Here is a 22821-nt window from a genome sequence, read left to right on the forward strand (position 1 = left end):
TTAAATAAAAATTGATAAAAATAATAATGATAAATATCTAAGAATATAAAATTTTATATAAATACTATAATAAAAATTTTAGAATAATTAGGTACGTTCTGATTTCGGTTATACATATCTTAACTATTCACAACCATATGATTAATTATACAATTATACAAATATACATTTTTATTTTTGTTTCTCTGATTTATAAGTAATAACTCTTTTATCAGTCGATATTTTTTCATCTTCTTATAAATATTAGTATGCACAATCATAAATTATTACATATAAAAATTAATGAGTTAGAAATTTGAAGTACGACACAGCAATACATATTCATGGTTACGTTTGTGCATTTCTTGACTGGTATATACTCATAAATTAAGTTTTTAAAAGCTGAATAATTTTAACTAAAAATGCAAATCTCGTTTTATAACTTATAATCTTTTATTATTAATTATGCAGTTATGTAAAAAGTAAAAATATCATAACCGGTTGAACAAAAAAATTGTGTACCGACTCAGCTGCAAAAACAGAGCGAGATTGAACAACATATACTCTATGAAAATATATGAAAATTTCGAAAATAATTGAAATCATAATGTCTATTATAAACCTATTAATTGTAATTTAATCATTATAATATCCTGAAATAGCACACAATATTATAAAATATTTACAAAACATTTTTGTAAATATTAATAAAACTTATTTTAAATATTTTGTAAATATTTTTGTGTCTTATATATAGATCGCATATAGATCATAAATATTTATTATAAATATTATGAAATATTTGTTATAAATGTTGTAGTAAATGCTATAAAAATACTCAATAAGATATTATAATCCACGTAAAAAATACTTATTAGAATTATTTATTTGTATTTATCATAAATATTACATAAAATATTTAGTCTATATTTTAATAATATTTCGAATAAAGTTTTATATAAAATATGGACAAAATATTTATGTGATATTTCAAAAAATGATAAGTGATAAATATTTATTATAATTTCTCTTCTGTATGTCTAGACAACCATTCTTAAAATATTCAAAAAAATGAGCCGATTCAATCTGGTTTATTTGATTTTATGTTGATGCGTAAAGTTAAAAACGTATTTCGCATTAATAGTACACTAGACATCGACTTATGTATAGCATGATCGATGTAGGTGGATTGAGTTCTTGGTCAGTATTGCAAGAGCTGTCGCACGATACAGAGATCCGGCTCATAATCCAGAACATAGCTCGAGCGTGCGAGAATCGTCTGTTTAGTTTAATTGAGAAGTAAGGAAAACTAGGTGAGTGCGAATGAGATTGAATATCTGGAGACATCGGACAAAATTATAAATTATTTAATATAAGACATAAATTAGCTAATAAATAAATTAATTCAAATTTAAAAAATAACTGAAACTAAAAAGGAGAACTCAAAAATTTATATCATTCTTCGCATGTGATATAAAAATTTTTTAGATTTATATTTGTATTGAAAAAGAAGTATTGCGATAAATATATCGATATATATATATATATATATATATATATATATATATATATATATACATACATATATATACATATATACATTTTATATACATTTTCTAAATGTATCTAATTCTACAAACGTTTAAAAAACGTATAAAACTAGCATACTGGGAATATATATATGTGTGTGCGTGTGTGTGTGTGTGTGTGTGTGTGTGTGTGTGTGTGTGTCAGTTTAATTATAAAAGATCTTTCCATCGTTGTTCAACGTCCCTACAGTTTTTCGAATTTTACTGAGTTTAGTTTTCACAAATGTAAAGCTTATTTTACAATTGCGAAAGCGTAGTTGTAACGTAGTTATAAGAATTGACCAATCACAGTCGAATATTCTTCTCGTATTTGACAGTGATTGATGCACTTCTACAACTACTTACAACTATATTTACGCAATTGTAGACTAAGCTTAAGGTTATTAATTTTATATAACGATCTCTAAAATGTAAAGGATGTAATTTTTCGGGATCGAAAAATCGAGATGTATGTGAGACGAAGGTCCAGATTGAATCCAGGACCTGCGGATGATTACAAATCTATCAAGATTACGCGTCATTGCAGTAAAAAAATAATTTTTATTTTTATTTTAATAAAAGAGATATAATATATCGCTATAATATTTTACAATTGAAAATCAATTTGAAAATCTTATTAAGAAATCAGAATATCTTTTGTATTCAGTATTCTATATATAAAATTATTCTTCTTCAAAAAAGAAATTTGTCATAAATTTTGTAAAACTTAAAACAGTCGATCATCGATTTTTGAATTTATATAAAGAATTATTTTAATAAGATTTAGATTAATTTCTTTTACTTATTTATTATATTATATTATTTCTTTAGTCCTGTTGTTCGTGTTCAAGCGTGATAATTTCTCTCATATGCTTATGGTGCGCACGCTGATATACACAATTCATATAGGATCTACAATTTAACGTTGATTCCGAACAACGAAGTTTTTGTTTAGACAAATGTTCCTTTGCAAGTGTTTCTTGGCAAGGATACTCTCGATGGGTTGCTGCTTCCTTTCGAGAGGAGAACGCGAGTGTATGAAAAAATTTAGGTTTTATCGGAATCTCTAGCATAGCAGCTAATGCGCTATCTACTCTGCTACACTCGCTCTCAATATTATATTATATTATATTTATTATATTTATCGATTTATTTATATTTTATATTAAATTATTACATTAATTACATTTTATTTTTTTAAAAACAAAAAGTTATAAGCATGAGAAAAAAAAATTAATAGAATTTTGGATGAAGTATATATTTTTTCTATCATTTGAAAAATGAATTCATATTTTTATTGCATTATTTTGCATTTTTGCTTATATAAATAGTAAAAAAATTATTAATATTTTTACTAAAATATTATTTTTCTCACATGAATTCATAAATATAATTCAACAAGAATTTTTAAATCTTTAAAATAATGTTACACATTTTAGTGTCGTTGCAATTAATTAGATAAAGCATTTTTGCCAATCAGCTGCGTTTAATTAATTTTATGGAATGTAGTTAAATAAGCCAGCAATAAGTACAATAAATTATTAATACGCATTCACATAAAATATATTTGATAATATAAAATAATAAAATAGCTAATATAATATAATTTATAAAATATATTTAATAATTTTATTAAACACATATACACGTAATTAAAATTGCATCTGATTGACAGATGAAGTTTTTCTACAATTATACATATATTGCATTTTTCATCTAGTAAAGATAAGCGATATTTTTATCCTTTTTATTTTCTAACAGTTATCGATAAGTAGTCATTTGAAATAGTTTGAGACATTTTGCAGTGATTACAGAAATTTTCTGCTGAGTAATCAATCAGCATATCCAGTAAATTTGTTATACGACAAACAAAATTGATTCAAGAATTGATATTAGATGCAATTGGTAATTAGTTTCAAATTCTAAAAATTATTTCTTAATTAATATACATATTAATTATTATCTTTCAGTAATAAATTGATCTGTATTACATTTTTGTAAAGAAATTACAATTTCGTTTTGTTCAATGTATAATCCATATTTTTAATAATATTAAGTAAAAAATTGACCGATAAGATTAAACATACGTAAGTGAAAAATACAATAGTCACCGAAGACGGTTCTTCATGCTTAATAATATTTTATAATAATATTTGTCTAAACATATATTTAATAACTTATTCTGTATTATTTCTAATTTACATTTAATTAGCAACATTATTAAGCAACACTAATCGTATAGTGCTATTATAATATTAGGTGTTGGAATTAATTCGTAGCGTTTTTAATGAAAGAATGTTATTTATTTCACATGAGCATTAAAAAATACATTAATGAAAGTACTTCCCATCACTTGTAAAACGCTACGAATTAATTCCAACACCTAATAAAAAACTGAATCAAAAAGTCCTTTACCATTTTGCAATTTTCGTAATTAGTTAACAAGATATTAATTTCTAAAGGTTGCCGAATAAACGAATGAAATCAATGTATAAGACAATTTTAAGATATGTTTCAGTGTTCTTTGTAAAACATGTTGAAGATGTTTTTTAAAGAGCTCTCAAAGATATCTTAAAAGTTGTCTTATATGTCAATTTTTAACATTTTCAGTGGATAACTAAAAAAAAATATTGCGAAAATTACAAAATGATAGAAGACTTTTCGATTCAGTTTTTTATTAACAATAGCACTATATGATTAGTGGGCGTTATTTTAGAAACACCCGTATAAAATTAAATATAAATTTATTAAATATTAAAAATAGCTTTTTGTAATAAAAACTTTGTTTATCTCCATGCACTGGAAAAAACTGTCGTTAACTTGACTAAATGCGTTTAGTTTCTAATAATTATTAAGTTCAAATATTCATGTACTTAGATTAATAAAATCTTAATTTAAAACATGTTATTTGTTTGAATTAACAAATATTTGGTTGACAGTCCTGCTACATTTAGTTAAATCAGCTATTTTTTTAAAACAGCAACTTTTTTTTCAGTGTATGCTCCCCCCTCCCATGTTTAAAACTTCTTTTTTATTAATTACATTTTTATTATATGCATGTATTAAATATTACATTTGCATCTTATTTAACTTCTAGTGATAAAATGTAAGAAGCAATGACTTTAAAATAATTTATGGATTACCTGGTAGTATTGATAATTATTAATATACCTATACGGAAGAATAATTATTTAATTCATTTCTATGATAGTATATTAGTATGCACAAATGGCTAATTTGAAACTAAATAATTATTGTGAATTTGATTGGGCTACAGTTTTTATTATAAGTTTTGTACAAATATTTAATATTTATACGGATAGAGACAAGGAATGTCTTAATAATATGCGTTCTCATTCCTTTTAATGCCTTCTTCTTACTTCTTCTCATATGTTACAAATAATCATTTAGTGTTTCTGTTTAAAATAAAATTAAATTAAAATGGATTTTACTATCTGTCTGTACTAGTATAGCAGATAGCATAATTCTATTCAATGTAAATCTATATACTTAAAGCTATATACTTTACAATTAAAGAAATTTTATTGCCAAAAATAAAATATTTTAATATTATTATATAAAAAACGTTATCTTATAAGTTAAAGAATTGGAATGTAACTTTTGTGTGTGGGAAAATTTACTCGAAATAAAGTTTAAAGTTTTTAAAGATAATAATTATAAGACTTTAAAATACGTAAAAAATTAAAATGATCTAAAAACTTCAAAGTATTTCAATATTAACTTTAAAGTAGTACGTAGTATAGTCACCAAATGTACGCAGCAATGCTATATTTTCTCTTAAATAAAATCTATATATAGAATAAAAGGAACAAAACTATAAGATTTTCATTCGTATTCTAATAAGATAATTAATTTTAAAACAAGCATTCTTATAAATAAAGAGGACTTGTCTTGAAGTTTAGACAATTTTATAATTTACAATTATATAAGATTATCAATTAAAAAAATCTTAAAATTATTGACATTTACATTTAAGAATTTTTTAATTTCAGTTTCTTTTAGAATTTTCTTAAGTAAGTTTTAATAAGATTGCTTTAAACAAAAGTTTAAAGTGTCAAATTTATCATTCATATTTTTTTATTTTCTCTAAAGTTTTCTTTATAGTAGATCTTAAATATTTTTAAAGTTTTCTAAAGTAAACATTCCGGAGCGGAAAGAAGATATAACAAAATGTCAAAAATTTTCTGACATCATTTTTTCATAATTCTCAACCTTTTTATAGTTTCTTGATATGCTCCTATATACTTATATTCTTCTCTCGCAGAAACGTCATATTCCTTTGCATTAATGTTTCACATCATGCTATAACCATCCCGTTGTAAGATGTAGCAATTAACTTAAAGCTTTTAAGTAACATTGATCCGTTACGACAGTAACGGTCGATATAACTAAACGACAGTATAAATTATCATTATCATTTCGGACTTGTACATTGCAATTGACATATTTTTTAATACTGTTAGTATTACGGTTTAATAGAATATTTTAAATGTAATATCAAATACACTGCTCAAGGATACGTATTTCGATAAAAAATCTTTTCATGCATGAATATATATATATATATTAGGTGTTGGAATTAATTCGTAGCGTTTTTAATGAAAGAATGTTATTTATTTCACATGAGCATTAAAAAATACATTAATGAAAGTACTTCCCATCACTTGTAAAACGCTACGAATTAATTCCAACACCTAATATATATATATATATATATATATATATATATATATGTACATATATATACATGAACATATATTAATATTTATAAACATATAATATAATTTTACGTATAATTATATATGAATAATTCTTTCATAAACGCACACTTCTGCAGACAACAAAATTTTGACATATAAATTAGGGATGTAATGAATAATCGGCAACTATTCGATATTCAACTGGTTTTTTACAACCGGCCAAACAGTTCGACCATTTAGCCAGGTAAAAAAGTTTTTCATAATTTGAATAAATATAATTATACTTCTTCAAAATTTAAATTTTTTAAATATTTTATCATATGTATATTCAACCAACCAAGAAATTATTCTATTATTTTATATTCTATTAACATTTCAATATTAGTTAATAAGTATAATGTAATATAATTTAAAAATTAAATTAAAATCTTTTATGCCTTTATTCTTTACTTGAGCATTACATTTTTATTATATATTTTTTAAGTATTTTAAATCTTTTATATTTTTTGTAAGCATATGAGCATTTCTGCATTATCATGTAATAATCTATTTCTATTTTTTTATATATAAATATTAAATCTTTATAGCATACTTATAATAAATTGCATAAAGAGAAATTATCCTTTTATTAAAAAAAAACAATTAGATATTCAATTTTTTAATCTCTTTGTGCTATTTTCGAATAAAAAATCCGATTATTCGGTTTATCCGATTTTTCGGATAAGATTCACGATATCCAGTTATCCAACAAATTATTATCCATCGTTAATATAAATGAAAGAAATAAGTATTTAAGTTGCATTTATCGTAACTGTTTAGTGACTGAAGATTTTTAAAAACGGTCCAAGTACTCATCTTACAAACATGATCTAATTTAATATTTCAAAATGAATAACATACAATACATATTCATATCTTATAAATCTTTAAAATATATGATATATAATGTATCTTACAAGTTGCAAAGTCTTTAGTTGCAAAACATCCAATCAATTTTTAAAAATGTATTACTGATATTTTTTTAATAGAAAATTAATAGAAAGTATAGTTTTCAAAACTCTTGAAAAAATTTTTCTGAGAAAATCTTAAAAAAAAAACTTAACATTTATTTATTGTAGAGAAACCTGGAGAAAAAACCTGATAAATATGGAAGATAAATTTGGAAAAACTTAAAGAAACTTAAAAAGTGTGAAAAATAAACATCAACAATTTTAAAGTTTTTCTTTAAAATAATAATTGCAGAATCATAAATTTGTTTAAACTTCAAGACAAGCTCCTCTTTAAATTATAAGAAAATTCGTGATTAAAAGTTCTTGTTTCATATGAACACACATAAAAAATCTCATTACTCTTTTTATTCTATCTTGCATGAATTACTTACGAGAAAATGTAGTACCGCCGCATCTATCACGGTGATGCCGCGTATTGTTCACGAGTAAACTTTATGACAACTTAGTCTTATTTTAAGATTTAAAAATATTTAAAAAATTTCAGATACAATGGAAATAATAGAACCTTCAGTTCTTTTAAAACTTTTTTTTAAAGTCAGCCTTAAAATATTTTAAAGATCTTAAATTATTTTTGATTAACCTTTTATACATTTTAATTTAAATAGTTTCAATTATCTCAAAAACATTTTAATAAACTCTTACTTTTAAAAACCTTAATTTTATTTAAAATAAATTTTCCAGGAGAAGAATGCGTGCTAGAATTTTGCAAATCATAGTGTATTGCTTCTTACATAAGTATATTTAAGTATACTTCTTATCATGTAATGCTAAGTTGCAAAACTCGGTATTAAGACATGTACATGTGAAGCGTACACTACTAAGCGATTGCACGCATTTCCTCTAATTTTGCATAAATATCTGAATCATTGTTTTCAATACAATGTTTTAGTATCTTAGATTGATTCTTTAGATAATATATATATAATAATAATAATATATTACCATACACACATCTGATACATTCGTATATTTCATGGCAGTGATACAGTACACACACAATAATTTTATTGTACAAAGTCTAGAATCATGTGTTTGTGCGATAAACTTTAATAAATTAGTATCTTTTTTTATGTGTTGTAACATATTTATTAATAACTTTCTTTAACTCGTTGGATCATAACGATTCAAAGATAAATCATTTTCACGAATGAAAAGAGATTTATTCGATCAGAGTTGAATCTTAATATCAAATATTATTTTTCTATGAATTTATATACATTGAAGCTAGAATAATATCATAATTAAATTAATATTAAATGAATTTAATAATATTAACTTAAAAATTTATTATATATTAATAATATTAAATTAAAAATAATATTAAGTTAAAAATTATTATTAAAAAATTATATTTTTTTTCATTCTTTACATGTTCATATCATATTTTACAGAAAGATGAAAAAAGAAGTACTTAAAAATAAAGTGCAATAACACACAAAGTTCAATATAATATTAGATTCGAGAAGATATAGAAATTTTGCTTGAAGTTTGATTATCTATATTCATGTTGATATGCTGCTCACAGATTCAGTCTTCATATCTTTACAGTTTTATATTTAAAATTTTATTCTTAATGCTATATAAATTCTTTCTCTATTAACCTATTTTCAATTATATTAATTTATCTTATTGTATTATATTTCAATTATGTATTTAATAATACATTATAAAATTTGTCTCTTCTCTAATCCCATAAGATTGTTTATATAAGCAGAAACAAAAACAAATCATAAAGTTATTATATTAAACAATTTTACTTATTATATTAGGTGTTGGAATTAATTCGTAGCGTTTTTTAATGAAAGAATGTTATTTATTTCACATGAGCATTAAAAAATACATTAATGAAAGTACTTCCCATCACTTGTAAAACGCTACGAATTAATTCCAACACCTAATAAAAAATTTTTCCTTGACATACATTTCAAAAATTTCGCATTCATAAGTATTCATATATTTGTTCATAAGAGAGTATATGGTGAATATTTAGAACAGTAAATTAAAATCTTTTTGTAAAAATCATTGCATAGCTCGACATATTACACAATTACACGATTGTTGAGAATTTTAAATAAATATTTTTTTACTCTTTCCTTATGTCTTTTGTTATCTTATCAATTTTTTAAAACTTCATAACACATTTTAAATATATACAATAGATACACACATATAGTTTTCCGTATAATAATACAATATTATAATAAAAATATGTTTGAATCTTACAAAATATGTGTACTTAAATCAATTTAAGAAACTGCGTTTAATTCGTTGATGTTATTATTCATTTATTGTTGTATTTGAACTAGCTATTATCATAATTTGCAGTTATTACTATTCTAAAATATATATATATCAAGTTACAAAGTACGTCAACCAATGATTGAATGAATAACGCTCTCGTATTGTGAATGTCTTATATAATCATATGACATTCGTTTCTCGAAAAATGAATGTCATGTAATGAATAAGAAACTGGCATTTGAATGCAATAAGATTAAATATTATAACAAATAAATAATGCTGTACATATCATATAGTAATATATGTGATATGTCATATAGTAATATATGTGTAATATTTAGTATAATGCATATTGCTAAAATTGCTACAATTTTATAAAATTTAGCAATTGTTAAAAATTTCTAAAATTGTGCAAATAAAGGAATTGTTTAATATTATAACACAATTAACGTAGTACTAATTTCACACAAATGCTAATATACATGTATGATGTACGCATAAATTAACTGTACTAGTGTACACAAAAACAATTCAACTAAAAACAAAATAAATAATAGTCGATAAAATCATTGATTATAAATAATAGAAGAAATATATATTCGTAATTTATTTGTGTTTATAGAGAAAAATTATATAAATTTTTTTTTTTAAATACTATTCTTCTGTTTAACATATTCTCCATTTTTCTTTTCTATTTTTGAAGTTTTATGTCATTTTATAAGCGACAACAAGATTGTATTATCATCGCATAATTGCTTCTTTACTCTGTATGTAGATTTATAAACTTCTCTTTCTAACATAAAACGATAATTTAACAATTTTTCATGCGAAGATATATGTGGATAAAATATTTATTTTTCTGTTTATTCGATTAATAAGCAGAAACGGAATAAATCAGAAACGGAAAATGCTGCAACTGAAAAATGCAATTTATACAGTTAACATCGCAAATATATGAGTCTTTAATTGCTCTATCTTCATGCAATTTATTATTTTTATAATACTGTTTTGCGTGACATTCGCAATTTCTTTTTTTTAAGCACCGAATGATTTTTTGAGCTTATAAAAAAACATTGATTTCTTCATAGGACGAGATTTCTGTCATTTGGTGTAATTGCGTAATTGTGATGTCCTTGTAACATCGATTCTTATAATCAGTTTAACGATTAAGATAATTTGCGAATTTGCGTAACACGTCTTCTACAAATGCTAATACTTGTGTACTTTGAACGTTTATGACAAAAATAAAGCAATCACATATCGTACGATCGTATTTACATGCCAATAATCTCATATTTTTATGAATCTCCTCTACGTCAATATATCAAATGGGAAGAAAAACATCCTAAATTTGCAAATTAAATAATAATAATAATAAAGAGATGATAAATTAAAGTTATAAAATTCTTCAAAGGTAACGTCAAAATCTATAACACAATTACTAATGCCAGTTTGTTTGACTTTTAATTTATTATTTTGATTTTTAATTTATGTTGACTGAAGGTACTATATTATAATTTTAAAAACCCAAAATAATATTAGGTGTTGGAATTAATTCGTAGCGTTTTTTAATGAAAGAATGTTATTTATTTCACATGAGCATTAAAAAATACATTAATGAAAGTACTTCTCATCACTTGTAAAACGCTACGAATTAATTCCAACACCTAATATAATTTGTATAAAAATGACTAATTACTAAGTGTGAATTTATTTAAATAAGCGAGAAAGGCTATCTTTGAAACTTATGTTGATGCTTAAGTTTATTTTAATAACAATAATATCTCAAATTTTCAGATATAATATTTAAATGTAAAAAATATAATTAAGAGTGAATCCATTTTCGGTTTAAAAAGGTAATTCAAAATTTATGTTTTTATATTTTAATCCTTAACACAAGGATCATTCGTGTTTTGCATATTTGTTTTCTTCAAAGAATTAGGAATATCAAGTAATTGTTATAACATTTATATTAGATGTTGGAATTAATTCGTAGCGTTTTTTTAATGAAAGAATGTTATTTATTTCACATGAGCATTAAAAAATACATTAATGAAAGTACTTCCCATCACTTTCTACTACTTTTGACCATCTTTCAGGCAGTGAATGAATACCGCGTCGGAAGAACTGTTCATCTTTAGATGAAATCCAGGAATCGAACCATTTTGTACAATCTTCGTAAGATGTGAACTTCTGCTCGCACAAGCTATGAGCTAATGATCGAAACAAGTGGTAGTCGCTAGGTGCAATATCAGGAGAATACGGCGGGTGCGGTAGCACTTCCCATTTAAGTGTTTCCAGGTATGTTTTTACCGGTTTTGCAACGTGTGGGCGAGCATTGTCGTGCAGCAAGATGACTTTATCGTGTCTTTCGAAGTATTCCGACCGTTTTTGTTTCAATGCACGGCTCAAGCGCATCAGTTGCCGTCGGTAGAGATCTCCAATAACGGTTTCATGCGGTTTTAGCAGTTCGTAGTATATGACACCCTTCTGATCCCACCAAATACAGAGCAGGAGCTTTGAGCCATGGATATTGGGCTTTGCCACTGATGTTGATGGTTCGCCGGGCTTAACCCATGACTTTCTGCGCTTTGGATTGTCATAATGGATCCACTTTTCGTCACCGGTAACAATCCGATGCAAAAAACCTTTTCTTTTCTGCCGTTGAAGCAGCAGTTCGCACGTGAGAAAACGTCTCTCAATATCCCTTGGTTTCAATTCATATGGGACCCAATGTCCTTCCTTCTGGATCATGCCCAAACTTTTAAGACGTTTTCCTATTGTTGAGAAGTCAACTTCCAATGACGTAGATAATTCTTTAAGTGTTTGACATGAGTTTTCATTGAGCAGTGCCTGCAAATCGTTATCTTCAAATTTTTTCGGCTGACCAGGTCGCTCCTTGTCATCCAAGTCGAAATCACCAGCTTTAAAACGTGCAAACCACTTCCTACACGTTTGCTCAGCCAGAGCATGTTCACTATACACATCCACTAAAATATGATGAGCTTCAGCTGCACTTTTGTTCATATTAAAGTAATGAAGTAAAACTCCCCGCAAAAACACTTTATCTGGCACAAATTTTGACATATTCAATGAATTATACAGTATTGTTATTTATGATTTCAAGAAAGGTTATGTACGGCAAATGACGTCCTATGATAGTTTACAATGTATACAGAACTATAGGTAACAACGAAATAGTGTACTGCTTGTGCCATCTCTTGTAAAACGCTACGAATTAATTCCAACACCTAATACAATTTTTTTAAACACAATTTTTTAAATATTGTCTAAAGATATTGAATATATATATAAGAATAATTTAATAATTTTTGTATATTTCTTAAAGTAATGAAAATTAACCTAGGAAATGAAAAACTCCGATAGGAATAAAGGATCGGAAAATCATCGTGTGTACTAAAGATTAAAAATATATATATAAATGTGTAAGAGAAACATGCGTATTTGGGCAACTTTCATTTTTTTATTTATTTATTAAATAATTATTCTATTGTGCTTGTGCATTAACACTTTAAACAGCGATTTTGATTATCTCTGTAATTTTGTACTTTGGAATCGATTGGTAACGCAAGTATAATTAAGCAATGCACTTTGGAAAGTATAATTAAATTTATTCTTTTATATTACCAATTTTAATTGTATACTATTCATCGTCAGATTCATTAACAAGTATTGTTCATAGTTTCGGTGTTCATTTACTTTAATTGTTGTGTATAATCGCAACATAATCATATTAATCTGATTGACTCTTTACGTAAACTAAGATATCAAAATATTACAAATATTTTTGACACAATTTCATTGCTTGCGAAACATATTGAGAATGTTAAAAATACTTACGCTTTTATTTTCTATTCATTCAGACATCGGTGTTGCTTTCTTATATGTATAATTCGTGAATTAAAAACATAATTTTTTTGCATAGATAAATCATAATAATTGTTAAACTAAGTAATTAATATCTAAGCAGAGCAATGAGTCTCGATAAGATTAAAATAAATTGTAATTGATCGAGAAATTTTAATCATTTGGAGCTGTTTTTACGTCATTTTGATATCACGATGACTTTTTTCTGCGTGGATATATTATTTCTAGTTTTCATGGTTGGATAAGTTAATTTTTAAAAAATTAAGTTAAGTTAAAATTAAAACTATTGGAATCACAACATAAGCTCCATAATTCATTACACAATTAAAATTACATGAATAACAAAAATTTTTTCGTAGCATACGGTCATACTGATAAAATAAAATAAAATTTAAAAATTATTGTGAAGTATTCGACACAGCGGTTTCTAAGTAAAGACTTCCAATAATCTGTCAACTGTTGGGAAATCCACACATTACATGAAAAATTTGATTACAGCACAAGAATTTGTTATCTAACAATGAATAATTCATTCTAAAGATGACTCAAAGAGGAGTTGAAACGTCAAAATTCTTTTATATTATGATTATCGAAATCGCACAAAAATTTATGGAATAAATTTAATAAATATGAAATAATCTGAAATAATAACTGTGTTGATTCCCACAGCCTTTATTACTTTTTATCATTTTGAATTTGTAGAGTCTTTGCTTTCGTTAAATTTATACGGGAAGGCTTCGCATACAACAATATTGCACGCAGCATATTGCACACACGACAATATTGCACACAACAATGTTGCAAAAATAGGAGACATATTTTTTTATACGTGTTGAGTCGCACGTTAAGGGGATGAAATCCTCTCTTCAAAAAAATCGATTTGTTTCTTTCAGATTGAATATCGTCGAAACTATAAGAGATAGAAAATTTACAGATTGAAAATTAAATGACATAAGAGTACTTTAGAATAAAAAAATTTTTTCTTTATAAATAAATAATTTTTATTATAAATAATTAAAAAAAATTTTTTTATTTAAATTTTTTTTTATTTAGTTTTAAAATACTCTTGAAGTCATTCAATTTTCATTCTAAAATTTTTTTCTATCTCTACAGTTTCGAAGATATTCAATCTGAAAGAAAAAACAGATTTTTTTAAGAGACAATTTCACCTTCTTAACAACTCAACACGCATAAAAAAATATATGTCTTCTTTTATTTTTATCCGTAGAACAACATAATAAAAACTCATTTAAATCGGAGAGGGTTCACTTGGTTGTATTCCCTTGTAAGTCAAGTTAAAATTAATTAACTTTTTAACTTTATAACTTAACTTTTAACTTTTTAACTTAGCAATACCAACCCTGCCAGTTTCTATATATTCTATACATGTTTTTTATATAATATTCATTTTGTACATTATAATATTTATTTTTAACTCTTTTTTACATGTAATTTAGATATTGTACAATTACTTTATCATGTATGATTTTAAAATAATCAAATAGTATTAAATAAATAATTCCAATTTTTTTTCTTCATTTATTTGAAAATTCTAACTGTTGAAAAATGTTACATAAAAACTAAAACATATTTTTGTAAAAATTACATAATTTCAACATAATATGTAATATTATTTATTTTGCAACCTATTATCTAGACATGTTAAATCTTAAAATTTAATAGTATATTCATAAATAAATACAATATCGCAACTTATTATTAGACTTTTATATTAATTAGGTATAATATAATTTTATTCTTGTTTTATTTACCATTTCTATTTGCTTTTTTTTTAATCATTGTGTACCAATTTGTTATTACGCATATATGTATCAAAGCATTAAATTAAAATAAGTTTGAATTATATCCAATTTTCTGGCAAAAATTAAGATATTAATAAAGCTATATAAATAACAGAAATTCGTTTCATTATAAATTTAATAGTAAACACTTTTTGTCTTATTATTTTGTTATTTATTGTTATCTTAGATACAACAATGTCCGTATCTCAGCTCATACAGTCGTGCGGAATAAATGGATTTACACGAGATGATAAAGTACGATATTTATAAAAAAAAAATCGATTGAATCATCACGCCATTTATTGTGAAAATTAATGGACGATAAAAAACGCAATAGATGAATCTTAATTGAATCACGTAATATAATTGTAAAAAAATCTGATAAATTTATTGCAGTTACTATTCGCGATAAAATGTGTTTATTTGAACGAATTTGATTCAATTAATTACGTAATTCAAAGATTCGCGTTTTTTATGCATCCATTAATTTCATCAAGCACTAATAATAATATTACGTATGTAGTAAATGATAACTTCGTTAAATAAGTAAGTGTCAACAATCGTTATTTTTCTGTGATTGAGTATCATTTCTTTTTTTGTCATTCATAATTTGTTAACTTTATATGTATATAGCACAGAAGTGTTTACTTTGCGTACTGCATGCAGTACATATCTATTATATAATATAACTGTATAATTAGATTTAGCAATTACATTATTACCAAGCACGCACATTTAATAACCTCTTACAATTTTAATTAAAATGATAATATTAGGTGTTGGAATTAATTCGTAGCGTTTTTTAATGAAAGAATGTTATTTATTTCACATGAGCATTAAAAAATACATTAATGAAAGTACTTCCCATCACTTGTAAAACGCTACGAATTAATTCCAACACCTAATACAAGTTTCTCATAATATATTCTATAATACTATTAGAGATTTTCATTTGAGATTGTGCATCAGTAAAAGAATTCGTAGCTTGATTCATTACATCACAGTAATATTATAAATCATAGAGATAATATAGATGTTTGGAATTGCAAAAAATTCCAACAATATTACAATAATTTAAAGTTATAATATACGAATTATTTAATACAAATTTTTTGCTACTTATATGTTAAATTATTCATTAGATGATTTTAGTTCTTTAGAATCTTGTATGCGTTAATGATAATGTCACATGTAAACAAGTAAGAAAAAGTGCTTCTGTCGGTAATTATAAAATCTAATATGTATATTAATTTTTGTATAATATATGTATATTAATAATTTCTGCAAAAATCATATTTTTTGCTTGGTAATGTGGATGACTATTATTAACATAAAACGTAAGAGCAACGCCATACTTTAAAAACTCACTTAAAATTTATGTTATACTATTTTAATATTTAAAGTACATAAACCGAGTGGAAAAACTTGTTGTAGGAGATGACTCAATCGATTAGATATGCATCAGCTAGTGAAACTGGTCTCGATGGTAATTTCATTATATTTTTATTAAAAAATTTCTTTAATAATTATTCCAATTAAATTCTCTTATCTTATTAAATCTATCGATCTCCTTTTACAATTTATTGTCAGTTACAATGTTAAATCATTACTGCTAAGTATTGTACTTATCTTATTTTACTTTATTGTAGAAAATTATTTATATATTCTACCCACAGCAAAGTATGCATTTTCTTCTATTCTATTAAACAATTTAGTTTTGTAAATTGTTATTTTGTTTAAACAATGTTTAAAAATTGCTATTTTCTTTAAATTATCATTTTATTTAAATAAGAAAGTAAAATATTTATGTTTACATATTTTTAGGACCTGATCAGGTGCTACCTGCGGACGTAGATACTACATGTAACGTCGATGGCAAAGTACGAATAAAATTAGATAGCAATGAACTTAATTCATATATGCCTGTATCAATCCCTGGAGTTTTAACTAGAACAGCAAAGCTTTATTCTGACCATATAGCATTGGTATCTGCACCTGATGCCAACGGCAAAAGAACCACATATACCTTCCAGTATGTATAAAAAAAAATGTAATAAGACTTTTATTTTTCTTCATTATCACAATAAGTAATATATGATAAAATGTATAAGACTAATTTTTCTATTTATAATTTTATAAAAATATTATTTTGTACAACTCTTTGTTCTTTCTTCTTTTCTGATTGATAAGTAATTTTAATGAGTTTAGCAATTAAACTCTTTATCATGTTAGATAATACAATTAACTTTATACGATTTTGTTAATTTATATTACAGAGAATACGAGTCTATTGTAAAAACCGTCGCAAAAGCATTTCTGAAGCTGGGTTTGGAGCGATATCATAGCGTTTGCATAATGGGGTTCAACAGTCCAGAATGGTTCATTACCGAACTTGCGACTATATATGCTGGGTAAAAAAGCTTAATACTTTTATGTCTAAATGAGTATCACGTATAATTACTTTTACACAATTTACAATTTACTTATATAGCGATGTAATAATAAAAAAAGATATAACGTTTCAACAACGTATATTTTTATTTTTCCGATTTTTAGATAAATAGATCTCATCGTTCTTTTTTAGTGGATTAGCTACAGGGATTTATACTACAAATTCTCCAGAGGCGTGCCAATATTGTGCTGAACACAGCAGGGCAAATATAATAGTCGTTGAAGATGAGAAACAATTGCAAAAAATCTTGCAAATAAAACACAATTTGCCTCACTTGAAAGCAATTGTTCAATATGATGGCAAACCTACCGAAAAGAATATTTTGAGTGTAAATTTACTATACTTATCTAATACCTTTTTATTTAGTATACACAACTTATTTTTTACTTATTATTTGTCAGTGGAACGATTTATTGAACATAGGTAAAACAGAATCGGAGGATAAATTATCATATGTATTAAAGACGATAGCAGTAAACGAATGTTGCATTTTAGTATATACGGTATGTTAAATTTATCACAATTAATCATCACAATTTATTACAATTAATCTGCTATAATATTTAATGTATCATTTCCTTATTTGCAATTTTTCCAGTCAGGAACAGTTGGAAATCCAAAAGCTGTAATGTTAAATCATGATAATATATTACATGGCATACGCGCAGTAACATCAACGTTACAAATAAAAGAAAAATCAGAAGTTATAGTTAGCTACTTGCCATTATCTCATGTTGCAGCACAGGTGAGATGTTTCAAATAGGATAATGTATTTTATTTAGATGTCTTCAGGCCCATTTTCACAATATGTGATTACCTAAAGACTAAAAATTACTAAGAAATTCATTAATAAAATTCATTCAAGAATTCTTTAATCTTTACTAATCATATAATGTGAAAACGGGGCTTATAAGTAGAAATATTTTGGTAATATCACTATAGGATTGAAAAAATTACTTTCTAAACATAACTAGTTATAGTTACTTAGAAAGTAGATATTTCATATATAATATATTGCATATGTTTATACTGTATTATACATATGTTTTTGTATAAAAATTTGTTTATAAAATATCAGAGATAAAAATATATTTCAATTACAAGAATTACAGATTGTTTATTGAACACTTCATTTTGGTCAATATGTTGAGAAATATAAATTTAAAATATAAAAAGTAACTGTATAGAAGTAACTGTTAAATAAATTACAATTAGTTACAAAAAAAACGTAATTTATGTTAAATTACAATTAATTTAAAAAAGATTAAAAAAGCTCTAAAATAAATGTGTACAGCCAATTTTAAAAAAGAGAAGTATTATTTTTTACCATGTTGTAATTAATTACAACTATTATAGAGCTCGATTAAATTTGTCAATTAGCGACATTAAATGCCACTTCAAAAAAAGCTATTTGATACATTTTGAATAGCAAAAGTAAAGCTAATGATAGTTACTTTTCTAATGGATAACGATGAGTTATTTTTTTTTAAAGTAACTTTCCCAAACTTGTAATTACATCTAAATATCTATTTCAATAGAAAAAAAATTGATTTATAATCATGTTTTTATTAATTTTAGTTAATTGACGTCATAGCAAACATTATGTTAGCGACTACAGTGTGCTTTGCAGATTCAGGTGCATTAAAGGGTACATTATTAAATACATTACTTGTGGCACAACCGACTATTTTCCTGGGAGTGCCTAGAGTATGGGAAAAGATATATGAAAAGATGCAAGAAAAAGCAAAAAATAATGGTGTAATAAAAACGTGGATTGCTAAATGGGCAAAAGCACAAGGTCTTCATTACTACACAAATAAAATAAATGGCATAGATTACAAACATTGGGGCTACGTCTTTGCAAAATGGCTTGTTTTCGACAAAGTCAAGACAGCATTGGGTTTAAACAAATGTCACATGTTCATTACCGCAGCAGCACCCTTGAATATCGATATTAAAAAATATTTCTTAAGTTTAGACGTATCTATATTAGATGTATATGGAATGTCTGAAAGTACTGGACCTCATACAATAACCGACTGTAAAGAATACAAGTAAATTATATCTGCTTTTATTCTTTATATTTTTACAAAGATATCTGTAAAATATTAGGTGTTGGAATTAATTCGTAGCGTTTTTTAATGAAAGAATGTTATTTATTTCACATGAGCATTAAAAAATACATTAATGAAAGTACTTCCCATCACTTGTAAAACGCTACGAATTAATTCCAACACCTAATATATTATATACAATAGACGTTATTTTTATTTATTTATAGCCTGCATAGTGTAGGAAGACCTATGTCTGGAGTATATACAAAATTAGATAATATAGATGAACATGGTGAGGGAGAGGTTTGTATGAGTGGACGACATATATTTATGGGTTATTTAAATGCACCAGAAAAAACTGAAGAAGCCAAAGATAAAAACGGCTGGTTACATAGTGGTGACCTTGGCAAATTCGATTCAAAAGGGAATTTGTTTATTACTGGTAAACATATGTTTTACATCTATTAACATTTGTCATTATGTAATATTTTGACAAAAATTTTTTTGAGAATTTTTATACATATTGAATTATTTTTTAGAAACACTAAGAAAAATGTATCTTTTTTCAGAATTTTTTGTACGTATGAATTTTGAAATATTCTAAGATTTTTGAGATTTCTTTTTATATATCTTTGAAAAGATTTTATAAGATTTTATGAAAAATTACAAAATAGGAATCTTAGAAATCTGAAAATATTTTAAAATTCTCACACGTAGAACGACTCTAGAATAAAATCTTTCTCGACACTTCTTAAAAATGTTCCAGTGCGTAAAAAATTTAAAAAATTTAAACAAAGTTATAAAATTATTCAAAGATTCTGAAATATTTTTATACAATTTTCAAAAAAATTATATAAAAAATTTTAAGCAAAATTTTCATCAGAATATTGTTAAAAATAATCATATTCATGTTATGTCAGCAAGTACGATATATAATATATTTTGTATATTCGCAGGTAGAATAAAAGAACTTATAATCACAAGTGGAGGAGAAAATGTGGCACCGTATAATATAGAACAATCGATATTATCTGAATTACCATATTTAAGTAATGTTATGGCAGTTGGAGATAAAAGGAAATATTTAACAGTCCTTGTCACGCTTAAGGTACAATGCGAAAAAATAAAAGAATATAAATTTAAAACTATAAATGTCCAACTAATACGTTTTTTTTCAGAGTAATATTAATGAAGAAACTGGTGCGCCGTTAGATACGCTGACGCCAGATGTATTAAAATGGGCACAATCTATTGGTAGTAGTGCCAAAACGATTACAGAAGTCATAAGCTCTCGTGATGTAGCAGTAAGTCTTCAAAGAGACTCATAACATTAGTTAATATTGTATAATAAAAAAATATTTATTTTTTAAGTCCGAATTGAGCAAATGAACGCAAACAAATATGAATAAACAACTTTTGTAGTAATAATTTACTGGCGATGCATTAGTTATTATAAATATTGATGATGTAAACGTATTGAGACAATATTGAATTAATACTAGGTCAATATTGTGTATTAGTTATTTTAATGCAAACAACATTGCCAGTACGATAGCATTCGTATTTGTTCGTTTGGTCCGGATGTTTAAATACTATAAAATGTTTCTTGCTTTTTTAGATATATGAAGAAATCAATGAGGCAATTAAAAGATCAAATATGCAAGCTGTAAGTAATGCTCAAAAAGTACAAAAATTCGAAATTCTTCCTCATGATTTTTCGATTCCAACTGGCGAATTAGGACCCACGTTAAAACTTAAAAAGAATGTAGTTCAAAAAATGTATGCTGATTTGATAGATAAAATGTATGAATAAACTATTCACGCTACCTAATAAATTCCGACTAACAATAATATTTTACATCGATATTATAATTTCATACTTAACAAAATGAATAATAATATAACAAAATTAGCAATTATATCGTTAAATTTGAAATTATAACATTAATTTTATGTTACTGTTAATTAATATTTATTTGATATCGTCATAATGAGGTATGTGTTATTAAAGAATCTTATATCGTTTTTATATCATACCTTAATATCGAATATTTTAAGTAAAATCGAATGTTTTAGCGACATATTTGAGCATTTTAATGTTTGAGTGCAGATGATTAAAGGAAATAAAAAAAATGTTAATAATAATAAGTTTTGTTTGGTTTTGGCTAATGTTTAATTGAAGTTTCGAGATGTATAAATTATGTATCGTATTAAATGATTGAATACTTAGCGGAAAATGAGTAGCATATTATTTATCTTAAGAACATATCAACAAAAAATCATGATCAAGACAATAATGTTATTACATTTATCAATAAAAAATTGTTAAGTAAGACATCAAGACATTTTAAGAATTAACACATCATTAAACAAGATAACAGTTAGATATTCATTATAAATATAGATATTTATTTTTATATATGTGTACACGTTATATTGATATTGAAACTTATATATATTGAAAGTCATTAATTGTCTTTTTTTAATCAATTCTAAATAAAAATAATTGTTGTGTAATATACTATATTTGATCAGCTTCGTAAGCCACTGTTATTATGATTTTAAACTATGTAAATTTTTTATTCGATGTTAGTAGCTATCCAAAATAAAAATGTCTCGACGCTAAGATAAGCGCAGTTAAATAAATATCAAAGATTGATAAGTTAGAAATGAATTTGACATATAATAGCAAATGTATTATTTTATTAGTCTTTATTATGGATATTCGCAATTATTGCATATTTCCTATTTGCAATGATATATTTACAAATTAAAATTCGGATAAATTATTGTATCTGTTATAAATCATTTTAAATTAAAAATTCATGTTATTTTAATTTGATATATTTTATGCAGTTACACAAAAAGAAAAAAATAAATCGATTGAGCAAGAAAAACAATAATAATTGAATTGTAAAAATTAATAGCGTGCAATTAAACAGCATACATACTCTGTAAACATTTACAAAAATTTAAAATTATTAAAATTATAACATTTACTTTATGAGTCTAATGTAATTTAATTTAATCATGACAATTTTTATGATACAGTTATTAGAACAATGGGCTAGTTTGATTTCATTATAGCTAAAACATATATTTCGCA

The 22821-nt window shown here is 24.8% G+C and overlaps 2 protein-coding genes across 4 annotated transcripts in view; one reads left to right on the forward strand and one right to left on the reverse strand.

The window, feature by feature from the left end:
* LOC105150840 (long-chain-fatty-acid--CoA ligase ACSBG2) overlaps positions 1 to 22821 on the reverse strand; it is a 51553-nt gene that overhangs the window by 22676 nt on the left and 6056 nt on the right. The window lies entirely within an intron of this gene.
* On the forward strand, positions 1152 to 22050 carry LOC105150839 (long-chain-fatty-acid--CoA ligase ACSBG2). Of its 3 annotated transcripts, XM_087403421.1 has the most exons (13): positions 1153 to 1292; positions 15397 to 15464; positions 16644 to 16695; positions 17034 to 17241; positions 17486 to 17620; positions 17794 to 17989; positions 18063 to 18164; positions 18260 to 18406; positions 19240 to 19715; positions 19943 to 20157; positions 20672 to 20823; positions 20894 to 21019; positions 21334 to 22050. In XM_087403421.1, exons 2-13 carry the CDS (start codon positions 15405 to 15407, stop codon positions 21526 to 21528), a joined length of 2064 nt encoding a protein of 687 aa, XP_087259547.1. In that variant the 5' UTR covers positions 1153 to 1292; positions 15397 to 15404; the 3' UTR covers positions 21529 to 22050. The 3 variants fall into 3 exon arrangements, with proteins under 3 accessions (XP_011062483.1, XP_087259547.1, XP_087259548.1); XM_011064181.2 differs by lacking the exon at positions 15397 to 15464 and having other exon boundaries at positions 1152 to 1292; XM_087403422.1 differs by lacking the exons at positions 15397 to 15464; positions 16644 to 16695 and having other exon boundaries at positions 1154 to 1292.

The sequence above is a fragment of the Acromyrmex echinatior genome, chromosome 2, assembly GCF_024713525.1.
Source record: "Acromyrmex echinatior isolate Ae372 chromosome 2, ASM2471352v2, whole genome shotgun sequence".
Classification (NCBI taxonomy): domain Eukaryota; kingdom Metazoa; phylum Arthropoda; class Insecta; order Hymenoptera; family Formicidae; genus Acromyrmex; species Acromyrmex echinatior.